The 12,861-nt window shown below is 47.5% G+C and overlaps 1 protein-coding gene across 2 annotated transcripts in view; it reads left to right on the top strand.

Moving 5' to 3' along the window:
• The first annotated feature begins 2,464 nt into the window (after positions 1–2,464).
• Positions 2,465–12,861, top strand: part of LOC308649261 (uncharacterized protein) — a 54,778-nt gene continuing 44,381 nt past the window's right edge. For both annotated transcript variants that reach the window (XR_014022056.1, XM_081294904.1), the window contains exons 1-2: positions 2,465–2,678; positions 2,797–2,856. Coding sequence is in view for 1 of the 2 variants with exons in the window: in XM_081294904.1 (XP_081151030.1) it covers positions 2,498–2,678; positions 2,797–2,856 (241 nt within the window). In the remaining variant the exon portion in view is untranslated. The remainder of the gene's footprint in view (positions 2,679–2,796; positions 2,857–12,861) is intronic.

Consider the following 12,861-nt stretch of genomic DNA (forward strand, 5'->3'; position numbering starts at 1 on the left):
GACTGAGGGATCGTCAGAACTGGGCCACCCAGGAGGCAGAATTGCCTGGCCATGTCTTGCCCCACACTTTCATCATATGTCACCCATATTAAGTCATAAAGGTCAATCTTAACCAAATCTGTTGGTTACTCAATGGAGAGAGATGAGTACACATCGAGGGTGCCAGGAGCAAGATCCAAAAACATCTTGGAAGACATGGAAAGGGGCTGAATCTAATAAGAAAATGTTTCACTTTCTTCGCTTGAGTGGAAAAAGGAATTGCATAAGCCCAGGAAGGGGCACATGTGGCCGAGCAGCAAAAAAAAAAAAAAAAAGACTTAAAAGGCTTTTAGATAAAAGCAGGGTAAAAAGGAGGCATCAGCAGTTCTGATCCCTCCTCCCCATAAAGCTTAGTTGAGGTTGGGCTTCACCAGACAAGTTCAAAGTCAAAGTTGAGCTGGGCCAATCAGGCTCCGCCCCCAAGAGAGAAACAGACACCATCTATGTTTGTCAAGACCGTCTGAAAGCATTAGGGATGATTAGGGAGGTGGAAAAGAAAAAGGATGCAATAACTATTCAAATATTGAGGAAGAGAAGTCAGACCCATGGTCCCAGGAAGAGGACCAAGTTCACTGGAGTTGGACTTCATTTTCCACACAAGGATGCTCTTTGCAGCAGGCAAAATTGTCAAAGATAGACTGAGATGCTTCATGGGATAATATGCCCTTTCTGGTGGAAAAGTTGGAATGCTTGGTGCAGCATTTTGAAAGGAATCCAAGCATTGGATACGTGGTTGAGCAAGGTGTCAGTCATACCCTCTTATGGTCCATACTAATAGTAAACCATGTAATAACTAACATTAACTGAGCACTTATTATTGGCTGGGAACATGGTGCTCCATGCTTTATCTGAGCTACCTAATTCAATCCATACAATAATGCTATGAGAGATAGTTACTATGATTACTACCATCTTGGGGGTGAGAAAATGGGCTCAGGAAGGTGAAGAATGTGTCCAAAATCATGGAATGAAGAAATTTAGTGTGACTACATAGCACAGTATAATTGGGAACCCAAAACCCTCCCAAGGACATGAAGGCACCCTTCCATTTCAAGTCACTGTATTCTATTTTGCGAGTGCCATAGCTACGTTCAGTTTAGAGGCCTCCTTTTCAAATGAAACCACTTAATTGAACGGGGAGGAGCCAAGATCCTTGGGTCTGGGTCTAATGGGGAAGAGGGAAGGCACAGAATTGAGGGTGCTCAGAGGACCTACACCTGGGATGTTGAGCGCAGGTGAAACACTTGGGAACTATGCTCAACCAGCAGCAATGGCTTCCCATAGAAGCTTCAGGCATGGAGACAGACTCGACTGATCACCTCCACCTGATCTAGCCAAAGTCACCTGCTACGTTTCCTGGTCCAGGCAGAGAGATCTTAGGAGGAGAGAAAATAAAATAAAATGAGACTTGGGGTGGAAAGATGGTGCATACCCCTTCCAGCTCCAGCTCTGGGCTCTTGAGACTTCCACGCTGGTGTTCTGTCACCTTCAGCTGGACACTTTAATCTGCCCAGATCTTTTGCTGCGGAGCCTACTATGCACAGATCTTCCAATCAGATGGTGCTATGAATCAGGGCTGTCCCAAGGAACTTGCCAGAAGAAATGAACGATAGCATTGCACAACCCCCCTTGCTTCCTGCCTCTGGTGACCTGCACTGAGGTACCCCCACTCCCCACCCCACCCCACTTTTCTGTTCAGCATCTCCAACGCCCTCCTTTGGATGGACTTCTTGGTAAATCAGAAAGAGGTGCCTTGGTGGGAGAAGGGACGGAGGCCAATCAATCCTGGTTGCTCCAGGGTCCTTCATAGCCCGGAGCTGCTCTGACAGGGGACTGCCTGACTGGCATTGTCCCGTGAAGGGATGCCACGTTCTTACCTCGCAGGCAAGGCCGGGGCGAGGGCTGGGGGTGGTGGGGGCACGATCGGGGAGCGTGATACACATGTGTTCAGAGCCTAGCGGCTGGTCTCAGAACTGGGTCACCTCAAAGACGTGCGACGACGATCTGCCCCGATTGCAGGGATCGGATTTCGTCCTTCCTTGTCAAACCCAGCCGTGCCCCAGCTGCTGGCAGCACCAAGGCGCTCTTTGTCCTCGCGTTCCAGGAGGCCGAGGAGCGAAGTGACACAAAGGGCCTGGCGCCCGAGCTCCCCACCCCGCTCTCTGGCGCTCACAGGGGCCCCGGGCCCCGGGGTGTCTCGGGGGCGGGGTGGTGGTGGTGCGGGACCTCTGCGGTTTGGTCTTTCCAGGCGCGGGGCTGCAGCCTGACTTCGAGCAGCTCTTGGGACTGGAGGATGCTCCCCCTTCCCCTTCCCCGAGTTCTCTGCAGCTTGTTTTTTTCTGCTGACGCTGGAGCCCCAGTGCTTTTGCATTTGGCGACACCCTGTCATTGAAGGGCGGGGTGGGGGGCTGACCCAGAGCCGGATCTGTGCTCTGCGACAGGCTCATGCTGCCCTCTAATGGCCCCTGCCTTGTTCGTTTGCAGGCTGGACGGGGACAGACTCGCAGGCCAGCCTCTTGGAGGGTCTGCGGGGGTGAATTTCCTTCCTTTGGGGTCAGTGAGCTTTTTCCCTTACAGCTGCTCCAAGAAGCAGTCGCTTCTCTTCATGGGCAACAGATGCCAAAAGTCAGGCAGCGCTGGTGAGGCTGGAGGAGGGGAAAATGGCCCAGCCCTTCTCTGCCTGACCCCAGCGTTTCTTGGCCCATCTCCCCCTTCCGTTTAGGAACAGAAGGGTCATCTTTTCCTTGTCCCTTGCAGCTCCTGACAGCTGGACAGAGGAAAGCACAGCGTGTTGGCAGAGGCGGCGCCTGTCAGCAGGTCTGTGCACACAAAGGGGGGCTTCCTTTTCCTGCCATGCTGGTGGGGAGGAGTGGAGGGGGGGAAGGGTGGCCACTGTGGATCCACCCCTCACGACTTTCCACTTGGCGCCTGGGGAGCCAACTCCAAAGCCAAACACAATCCTCTAGAAAAAAACATCTGCTGGGTTAATGTTTGAAGAACCTGAAGACACTGGTTGGAAACGGTCCAGTTCTGTTCAGAGGGGAATCTAATCCCACTTAATCAAGGAACAAAGTTCAGAGGTGTGGGAGGCAAACCTGCGACATGCTTCTGTTTTGGTAACTGGGAAGCTTTGTCACCAGATTTGATGGGAAGAAGCTGAAAGAGGGACCCATTTTCCTCCTGCAAGCTCAACTCTGGCCAAAGTAGAGCATGGTGCTATGAACGCGCTCCATGGCTGGGCAGGGAACAGGGCAAAAGTGGGTGCTCCTGAGTTTAGACTGTCCCATGTTGTGAAGTTTATTGGGGAAAAAAAAAAAAACTAAACATGAAATAGAGTACAGAGTGGACCTCCTTCAGCTTTTCTGAAATTGAGGGCCAGTGGTCATGGAGATTGACAAGGTCATACTGTGGGAAGAGTTGCTGGGGGTCACAAACCACTGCTCTCCTCTGCCTGGTAGGGGGGGCAGTGGAGGACAGGAAGTGGAGGAGGCTGAGCTGATATTAGAGTGAGCATCATTTTCACATGAGGTTTACATACAAGTAGTCCACCCTCCCTTTTCCCTATGTAGAAATGGAAAAGAAGGATTTATTTTATTTGGAACTTTGGTTGCAAAAGCCTGTCATTGGGAAATGAATCTTTCCCTACCCCTTGCCCCACTCAACCTTAAAGAATGATTTAAAAAATTTTTTTTTTTCTGATAATCCTGAACAAATTCTAGGGGGGGAAAAGTTTAAAATGCCCCCCCTTTCTCTTTCTCTCTCTCTTTTTGACAAAACTGACCTGAAATCTTGGCTTTGTCTGTCTTTGGCTGCCTGATGGTGCATATGCAGCCCGAGACTGTATGGAGTGGGTTTCTAAAACAATAGGAGCCCTTGTGCATGTGCTGTCCTGGCCTAACAGGGCCACAGGGTCCTGCTCCCCAGCTGCAAGGGATTGGTGGTAAAGGGTAAAGCTAGCTCTTGGTGCTGGCTCCCCCAAGGGACAGAGCTGGGTCTGAAATAAGTCGTATAAGTTCTCGCTTAAGATTTGGTTTGTTTTATAACCTCCACCCCCAAGTAAAAGATGGCGTGGTGTGATCTGGGGTGATGGTTTTCCATCTTGTTCAGCCATAGCACTTTACACAGGTGTTTCCCCAAGGTTAGGTGCATGCCAAGCTGCTCAGTCTGCTTCTTGGAATAAAAGGGGGGGGGTAACTAGAAGACATCTAGAGACTCCATTGTTACTGTTATCATTATTATTATTATTATTAGTGGTTAGTAGTGTGGGGATGGAACCCAGGGCCTTGTGCATGCTGGGCAAGTATTATATACCACGGAGTCATCTCCAGCTGGAACTCCAGAGAATTCTTTAAGTCCCTGACATTTCATGACTCCCTGTGAATGTTCTTCTATGACGAGAAAAAGACAGGGAGATCCACATGTCGAGAACCCAGCAGGAGACTTAATCTCAGCAGAATGTACATGAGGCCCCAAATACACCTGGTATGATAGGTAGCATGCGAAAGCCAGGCAAACCTTGCATCCTGGATTTGCAAATTCCTACTTCTCTGAGCTTCAGCTTCTTCCCTGTTAAAATGAAGAAGCTGTGAACATTAGATTGTATGAATTCAGGGCTTGATATATTGTGAAGAATCCACATAGGTTTTTTTTTTTTTAACATATTTTTTTTTTAAACAGTGTTGGGGATCAAACCCAGGGTCTCAGACATGGCAGGCAAGCACTGGACGACTGAGGTACACTTCCAGTCCCAAGTTATTTTTAAAAGCCAAGATTAAAAGGGCCGAATGGCAGTGGAGTGTAGAACAGGCTTCTGTGAGCCCTAGGCCTTGTAGTCAGGTGAGGGAAGGAATTTAGAGTCAAGTAGAAAAAAAAAAAAAAAAAAGCTTTGGAAAATGAGGAGGCAGAAAGGAAGGAGACCTAGGACCTCTTGTGGAGAAAACAGCTCAGATCAGCTGAATGAGTAGTGTGGGGAGCCGCCAGGGTCCAGGAAAATGGGAGAAAGCGGAAGATACCAACTCTGATTCTGGGGAATCCAGCTGAGAGCAAAGTCTGGCAGAAACCAGGTTTATGGCCCAGAAATCTGCCGAGAGAAGTTCTGGCTAAAAGAGGAAAAGGGGAGCTGCAGGGGCCCCAAACTGGGAACCAGTCCAAAGCCACCAGTCTGCCAGGCCAGAGAGGAACTTAGAGCAACAGCCGGTTAAGCACCTGATTAATGAATAAGCTGCTGGCTGGTCCAGGTAAGGGTGCACCTGTGATTTACCTGATCCTGCCAAAGCTGCACCCTGAGAAATCCACACACTCAAGTTGTTTTTTACTTAAACTGTTCGATGAAACCTAGATGTGTCAAGTAGCCTTGGGGGAAGGGATTCCCAGGATTATTTTTTTTTTTTTAAATCAGACTTTTTTGGAGTGGGGAAGTGGGGGGTGTTGATCTTGCCCATGAACAGAAGTGGCCATGAAAACAAAAGTCAGAATTGTTTTATAAATGTGAGAACTAAAGAAGCTGTCCCTAGAGCCAAATGAGAACACAAGTGAATTGTCTATCATATATTGTTATAGACTTGAGATTACCTTTCGGCCTGTGGACTTTCTGATTTAGTTAGGTTTTAATTTTTATTCATCTAACTTCTCAAACTTTATTTATTTGCAGTGCTGGCAATCAAACTGGGGGCCTCATGCATGCTAGAGGGGCTCTCTATCCACTGAGCTCTATCCCTAGCTCTTTTTCAAACTTTTAATTGAAGCATAACACGCATTCAGAAAAGTGCCACATCCTAAATGTATAGTTTGATCAATGTTTGCAAATTTAAAAATGCTCATGCAACTAACACAGTGATTAAGAAACAGTACATTACCGGGCTGGGGATGTGGCTCAAGCGGTAGCGCGCTCGCCTCCCATGCGTGCGGCCCGGGTTCGATCCTCAGCACCACATACCAACAAAGATGTTGTGTCCGCCGAGAACTAAAAAATAAATATTAAAAATTCTCTCTCTCTCTCTCCTCTCTCACTCTCTCTTTAAAAAAAAAAAAACAAAAACAAAAACAAAAAAACAGTACATTACCAACATCTGGGGGCCTACCTTCTCTGGCATCAGCTCTAATTTCACCTGGGGCTTTAGGGTTTAGTATGCCTGTATTATTCCCCCTTCCAATTCTGCTTTCTTTTGAAAAAAATTTTTTTTCAGTATTGGAGATCGAACCCAGGGTCTTGCACATGTTAGGCAAGTAGTCTACCACTGAGCTATATCCCTATCCCACACATGATATTATAAAATTGTGTTATCGTATGTTATCGTATATAAAACATATTTTAACCATTTCGAGTGTGCGGCTTAGAGACATGGTACATCACATTGTAATACAACCATCACCCCCAACAGAAATTCTTTGTCTTCCAGAACAAGCTCTGTGCCATTAAGCTCTAACTGCCCACCCGCCTTCTCCCAGCCCTTGGCAATCACCATTGCCTGTCTCTATGAGCTGTCTACTCTTGGGAATCCTATGGTATTTGTCCTTCTGTGACTGACTTATGTCACTTAGCATAATATCCTCAAGATTCATCCAAGTTGTACTATGTTCCCTTTTAACACTGAGTGAATATTCCATTGCATGTACATGATCATTTTTAATTTTTCCATTCATCTTTTGGTGGACACCCGAATAACTTCCACCTTTGGCTATTGGAAACAATGAACAAGGGTTTATCAGTGTGTCTTTGGAACCCTGATTTCAATTCTTTGGGGCATACACCCAGAAATGGAATTGCTGGATCATCTGACAATTTCATTTTTAATTTTTTTGAGGAAGAGCCGTGCTGGATTTCCACAACTAGTGTAAATAGTATTTTTTTTGTGTGTGTGTGTGTGCCACGTGGAGATAGAACCAAGGGCCTCGGGCATGCTCCACAAGTGCTCCACCGCTGAATTACACCCCCCATCTCTATTGATATATTTTTTAACAAGCATCTAGTGTTGTAAGGAGTTACAATTTACTCAGGTTTTGCTTGTGTAATTTTTTTTTTTAGAGAGATAGAGAGAGAGAGAGAGAGAGAGAGAGAGAGAGAGAGAGAGAGAGAGAAAAGAGAGAATTTTTAATATTTATTTATTTATTTTTTTTAGTGATCTGCGGACACAACATCTTTGTTGGTATGTGGTGCTGAGGATCGACCCCGGGCCGCACGCATGCCAGGCGAGCCCGCTACCGCTTGAGCCACATCCCCAGCCCCTTGCTTGTGTATTTCACAGTACCTCTTATTGTTCCAGTCCCATTATCAGCAGGGCAGCATTTTGTAAGATTATTGACTGCAGTAGAACATTTCTTTTTAAAAGTTCAACCAAAACCTCTGCTGAGCACATTTGTGGAAACCATGCCAGTTCCGTGATTCTAGTCCCCCCTGGGGACCTGGCTCACAGCTCTGTTTTGAATGCTCTAATAAGTTTCATGCTCTGAAGGTCCAGATACCTGAGAGAAGATGCCTTTGGAGTCCTCGAGTTGGGCCTATTCACATGGTAATATTCTTTCTAACTTTAAGACTCCTTCTGTAATTTTATGACAGAGTACTCCGATCAGCCATCCAGTTATCTTGACGATAAACACTTTATCTGATAAGATAACCCTGCATTTCCACACCTCCTCTAAACTGGCTATTCTAATGAACCCCTCCATCCACCACCACCCCATTGGAAAAAAAAATGCAGTTGAACCACCTATTTGCAGAGCCCCTGAAACCCGGATGGATTACATTCAATACTTAAAAAAAAAATCGTTTTTGTAGATTGTTGAGAAAGAAATACATGGGGTAGATCAGATGATCCTATTTAGCTGTGTGTTAACCCCTAAGAGGCCCAGCTGAATTGTTCCCGTGAGTTCTAGCTAGGCTCAGGGCAGTAAGGGAAGTGTGTCCCAATGTGGTCTGTTGGAGGGTAGTGACCACATAATAGCCATCATTTCCTCGGAGGAAGGAGTGCCCAGGAATAGAATTGAGGGCCTGGCAGTCTCACTGTCCCTCCCTAAGGCTGCCAGCCTATGATGGTGGAGAGGGAAGGTCTGTGTCCATGTTCTCTGGAATCTCAGGATGAGTGTGGGATAGGGAGAGCATGGTAAGGCAAAGCCAGGGGTCCTGGGTATGAGTCCCTCTTCTGACTTGTAGCAGAAATGTGACACTGAGCAATTCACCTTGTAAGGTGATATGTAGAAACAGTAACATATACAGAGATCTTAAGCTGTGTTTTATACGCATTTTTTTAAATGCATAGATTCCCAGAAAGCTGTCAGGCCTCTGGGCTCATTTTGTTGGTTTGTGGTTCCAGACTGAAAGCAGATTTTGTCTGAATCCAAATTCACCCTGTGGATTTTGTTTTGAAAGCTTGCAGTCATTCAGAAGATGTTGCTAGATCGTGTGCAGGGATGGGGTGTGTCTATGTGTGCATGTGTGTGTGCACGTGCATGGGTGACAACGGAGGCTGGTGCTTATGGTTTGCCATAGTTTTCAGGGAGGGGAGCAAGATGCCCAGCACAGGTAAGACAGGGTGCTTTCCCATGGCTAGGAGTCAGTGGGTTGGAGTGGTTGCTAGCTTTCTGTTACTGTGTCGAATACTGGTGATAAGTTAACTTAAAAAGAGGAAAAGTTATTTGGATTCACAGTTTTAGCAATTTGAATCCATGATTGCTTATCCCATTGCCCAGGCCTGTGGGAGGCAGCACAAGATGGTAGGGTGGAGCCAAGCTGCTCACCTAATAACCAAGAAAGAGAGGGGCACAGGAGATGGAGGGGTCAGGGTCCCAATACCCCATCAAGGGCACGCCCCAGGAACATAACTTCCTCCCGCTAGGCCCCACCTCCTAAGGTCTCCACCCACTCCCAGCAGTGCTTTAGGCTGGGACCCAAGGTCAACACTGGGGCCTCTGAGGGACTTAAGGAAACCACAGCAGTTTGGGATTCCAGAGGGAGCCCTGGGAATCTGAGTCCAGCAGGTGATTAGGCCTTGAAAGGGAATGACCGCTTGGTGTCTCCTGTGAGCAGAATGGGGCAGGAGGAGGGGCCGACCTTCCTAAGGGCCTGGGAGCCTCACAGGCAAGAGGGGGTGCACAGGGGCTTCCTCAGGCTTCTGCAAGGAGTGACATGGCCTGCAGCATCCACCAGAGCAGGATGTTGACAGTTGGGGTTGCTTCCTGTGTGGGATGGGCGGGGCGGGGCCTCTTCACAGCGACCTTAGTTTATCTTGGGGGGAGAGATTCTAATGCTCCCCAGGGAGAGCAGTGGAGATTTTCTGAGCAGATTCTGGGTCCACACCTTATGCTTCGGCTGTCTGCAGAGAGTGATAGAAAGTGGTTTCTTTGCTCCTGTGAGAGTCAGTCAGTTACAGGAAACTTGAACTTGCCTGTGTCCAGCTCGGTCAGGATCAGTGGAGATCTTTGACAGTCCCAGTGCAGGACAATGTGAACCACATGTATCATTTCAAGTTTTTAAAAAGTAACTACATGGGGCTGGGGTTGTGACTCAGCAGTAGAGCACTTGCCTAGCACGTGTGAGGCCCTGCGTTTGATCCTCAGCATCACCTAAAATAAAAATAAATAAAATAAAGCTATTGTGTCCAACTACAACTAAAAAAAAATATTTTAAAAAAAGTAAATACATTATCGCCGGGTGCAATGGCACATCCCTGTAATCCCAGCGGCTTGGGAGGCTGAGGCAGGAGGATCAGGAGTTCAAAGCCAGCCTCAGCAAAAGCGAGGTGCTAAGCAACACAGTGAGACCTGTCTCTAAAATAAAAAAGGCCTGGGGATGTGGCTCAGTGATTGAGGGCCCCTGAGTTCAATCCTTGTATCCATATCCCCCGAAAAAAAGTAACTACATTATAAAAAGTAAAAAATAAAGAGGCTAAGTGAATTTTTATATTTTATTTTACCTAATGTATAAAAACTGTGTCATTGCAGCATGTAATCAATATGAAGTACCAAGAATCTAAAAATATATTAATATAAAAATATATGTGAGATAGTTTACTTTGTTTTGTTTTTTCATTTAGATATTTGAAATCCAGGGTATATTTTATCCTTAGCTCATCTCAATTTGAACTAGCCATGTGCTCAGCGGCCACCTGTGGCTCTGGATTACTGCACAGGACTACACTAGGGATCTCTTCTGGGCAGGTTCCTCTGTCCAGGGACATGCAGCAATGTCTGCAGGCATTTTTAATTGTTATGCTGAGAGGGGTACTACTGGCAGCTCCTGGGTAGAGGCTGGAGTTGTTGCTAAACATCTTATGAGGCACAGGGCAGCCCCACAACAAAGAATTCTCTGTTCCAAGGTATTGGTAGTGCCAAGTTTGAGAGACCTGGTTTAGGCCAAGCTCTCTCTTGCTCTATCCCCTGATGGTGTGGTTTGGATAAGTGTTCTCCAAAGGCCTATTTGTTAAAGGTTTGGTCCCCAGCCTGTGGCACTGTTGGGGAGTTGGTAGAACATTTAGGAGGTGAGGCTTAGTGGGAGGAATTTAGCTCATTGGAGATGTGCCCTTGGGAGGGATGGCTGGACCCTCTTCACCTTTCTTTTTTTGCCTCCTGGTTGCTGAAGGGTGAGCAACTTGTAACACCACACACTTCCCACCATGATGTGCTGTCCTAAAGAAATAGGACCATCCAATCACCTCTAAAACTGTAAGTCCAAATAAACCTTTTGACTTTATAAACTGATTATCTCAGGTGTTTGTTACAGTAATGGAAGACTATCTAACTCTTTTATCTCCCCCCCCCCCGCCACAGTGGCAGAAATGAGGCACCAAGAGTCGGTTGGTAGGAGGACAGATGCTGGCACACAGGGCTCTTGAGCTGGGTCCTAGGGAATCCCCAGCATCACAGATGGGAGGGTAGCAGGTATTCCCCATCCTTCCTCCAGCACAGCTCAGCATAGGAATATAAATGTCAGGACACAAGCCACAATCCAGAAACCCCACCCCCCCACCCCCCATGAAGTTCCTCCACACAAGAGTTTCTTTTGTGTTTCATGAAAATTTAGGGAAAATTCATACACTTGTCAGAACCTGAAGTAGGACCCAAGAGACAAAGGAAATGCTGAACCCAGCAAGAATTCTGCAGCTGACCCTCGGCCAGCAGTGGAGGAGGTCTTCAAAGCATGGGGTGTCAGAGGGGAGCATCTTGCAATGAGATCGGGTTTCTTACACAACCACCAGAGGACCCTGAACAGTTCCTGAAACTGTTCCTACTCAGTAAAAAGTACTTTACACTGAGCAGAACCCACAGCTTAAAGGTACAAGGACTAACTGTGGTACCTTCTCCTTAGTCTCCAGAGGGGCTCTTTTTATCCCCAGTAGATATGGACGTGGAAAGACACTGGCCAGGGAATGAGTGATTGAAGAATAAATGAACTGCACAGAGAAGCTGAAGCCAGAAGCTGACCTTTGTTCTTCATTTCATTGTTAAACCACCCAATTGTTTTATAGTTGTTCTTTGCTGACCCTTGGCCTCCTTGGCTGGTGGTGTCACCTCCCTCCTTTCTCCTATCCAGCCCCATTCTGCATTGCTGAATTTATTTGTGGGTGGATCCACTCCACCTTGGAAATGGGGTGACACCCTTGCTCCTTGGGTGTAGCCTTGGGACTCCCTGCAAAAAAAAACCCTTCCTTTTCCTGTGTCCCACACTCCTGGGACTTCCTGAATCAGTGACCTCTGGGCCCTTCTTGAGCCTGTCCAACCTCTACAGGGAGAAGGGTCCCTTTCTGCACGTTTCTGCTGATCCCGAGTCCTGCAGCCTACACTGACACAGATTTCACACACATGGAGAGACTCCGTTAGCTGAAAAACCGTAGGCAATCACTTATTCACTTCTCGGCTTGTAATCTATTTGGAGACTGTGGCTTATTTTTGCCCATTTTTATGTGTGTGTGTGTGTGTGTGTGTTTTGCCATTCATTGACTTGACAGGGGATGAGCAAACAGAACTCAAACAGGCACCATCCATTTTGTCATTAGGACATGTGAAAGACAGAGTTGGGGAGGAGGTGGGAGTTCCTGGAACATGAGACTAGAGGAGAAGCTGTGGGCTGTCACGCATGGCTGAGACTCCACTCCGTCTGCGTAATGGTGGGCTGAGAGCCAGACTTCTGGCCCCCAAAGATGTACAGATGTCAAGGACTGAGAGGCACTTGGGAATTCCCAGCACTCTGATCCAGGAGGGCAGCGGGCCCTTCTCCCCTGTGCACCCTGGTTTTCCCAGGCTGTTGTGGGAGATGGGTCTGCCTTGCTCCACTGGGTGTGCTGGGTATCTGCTTAACGGCCCCCCAGACAACAGTCTGGGCCCTTGGAAGTGGAAAGTAAGGTGCCTGAAAGCTGAGAACCAGGGACTTCTCTTAGAAAATAGGGAGCGCACCCTGCACCTGACCTGAAGCTGGATGGGTCTCCTCGGTGTCCTCCAGCAGTGGGCACACACCCTTGGTCATAGTAGGAGCTGGATACGCGGTGACAACTACAGCAGCCACTGAGTGTGTTCATGGGGGGGACCTGTCCCCAGAGCGGCCTGGTCCAAGCACAGGACTGTTCCCTACACCAACAAATTACAGATGAAGTCCTTTGTTGATGGGGAGAACTGCGTCTTCAGGGAGCTGAGGGGTAGCTTGAAAAAACTGGTTTCCTTTCCGCTTCCTGCTCTTGTCATTATTTTACTTATAAAGCAATCTGTTCAATGTCCTTTTAAGTTAGACAAAGCCCAGAATTGAAGGATCTGTTTCAAGGTGCAGTGGGTTTTCTCCAGATCACTCGGGAGGGCGCTGTGGAGTCTCGCAGGCTCTCAGCTCAGCTGCAGTGAGGA

Source organism: Spermophilus citellus, assembly GCF_964194105.1.
Source record: "Spermophilus citellus genome assembly, chromosome: 5".
NCBI classification, from domain to species: Eukaryota; Metazoa; Chordata; class Mammalia; order Rodentia; family Sciuridae; genus Spermophilus; species Spermophilus citellus.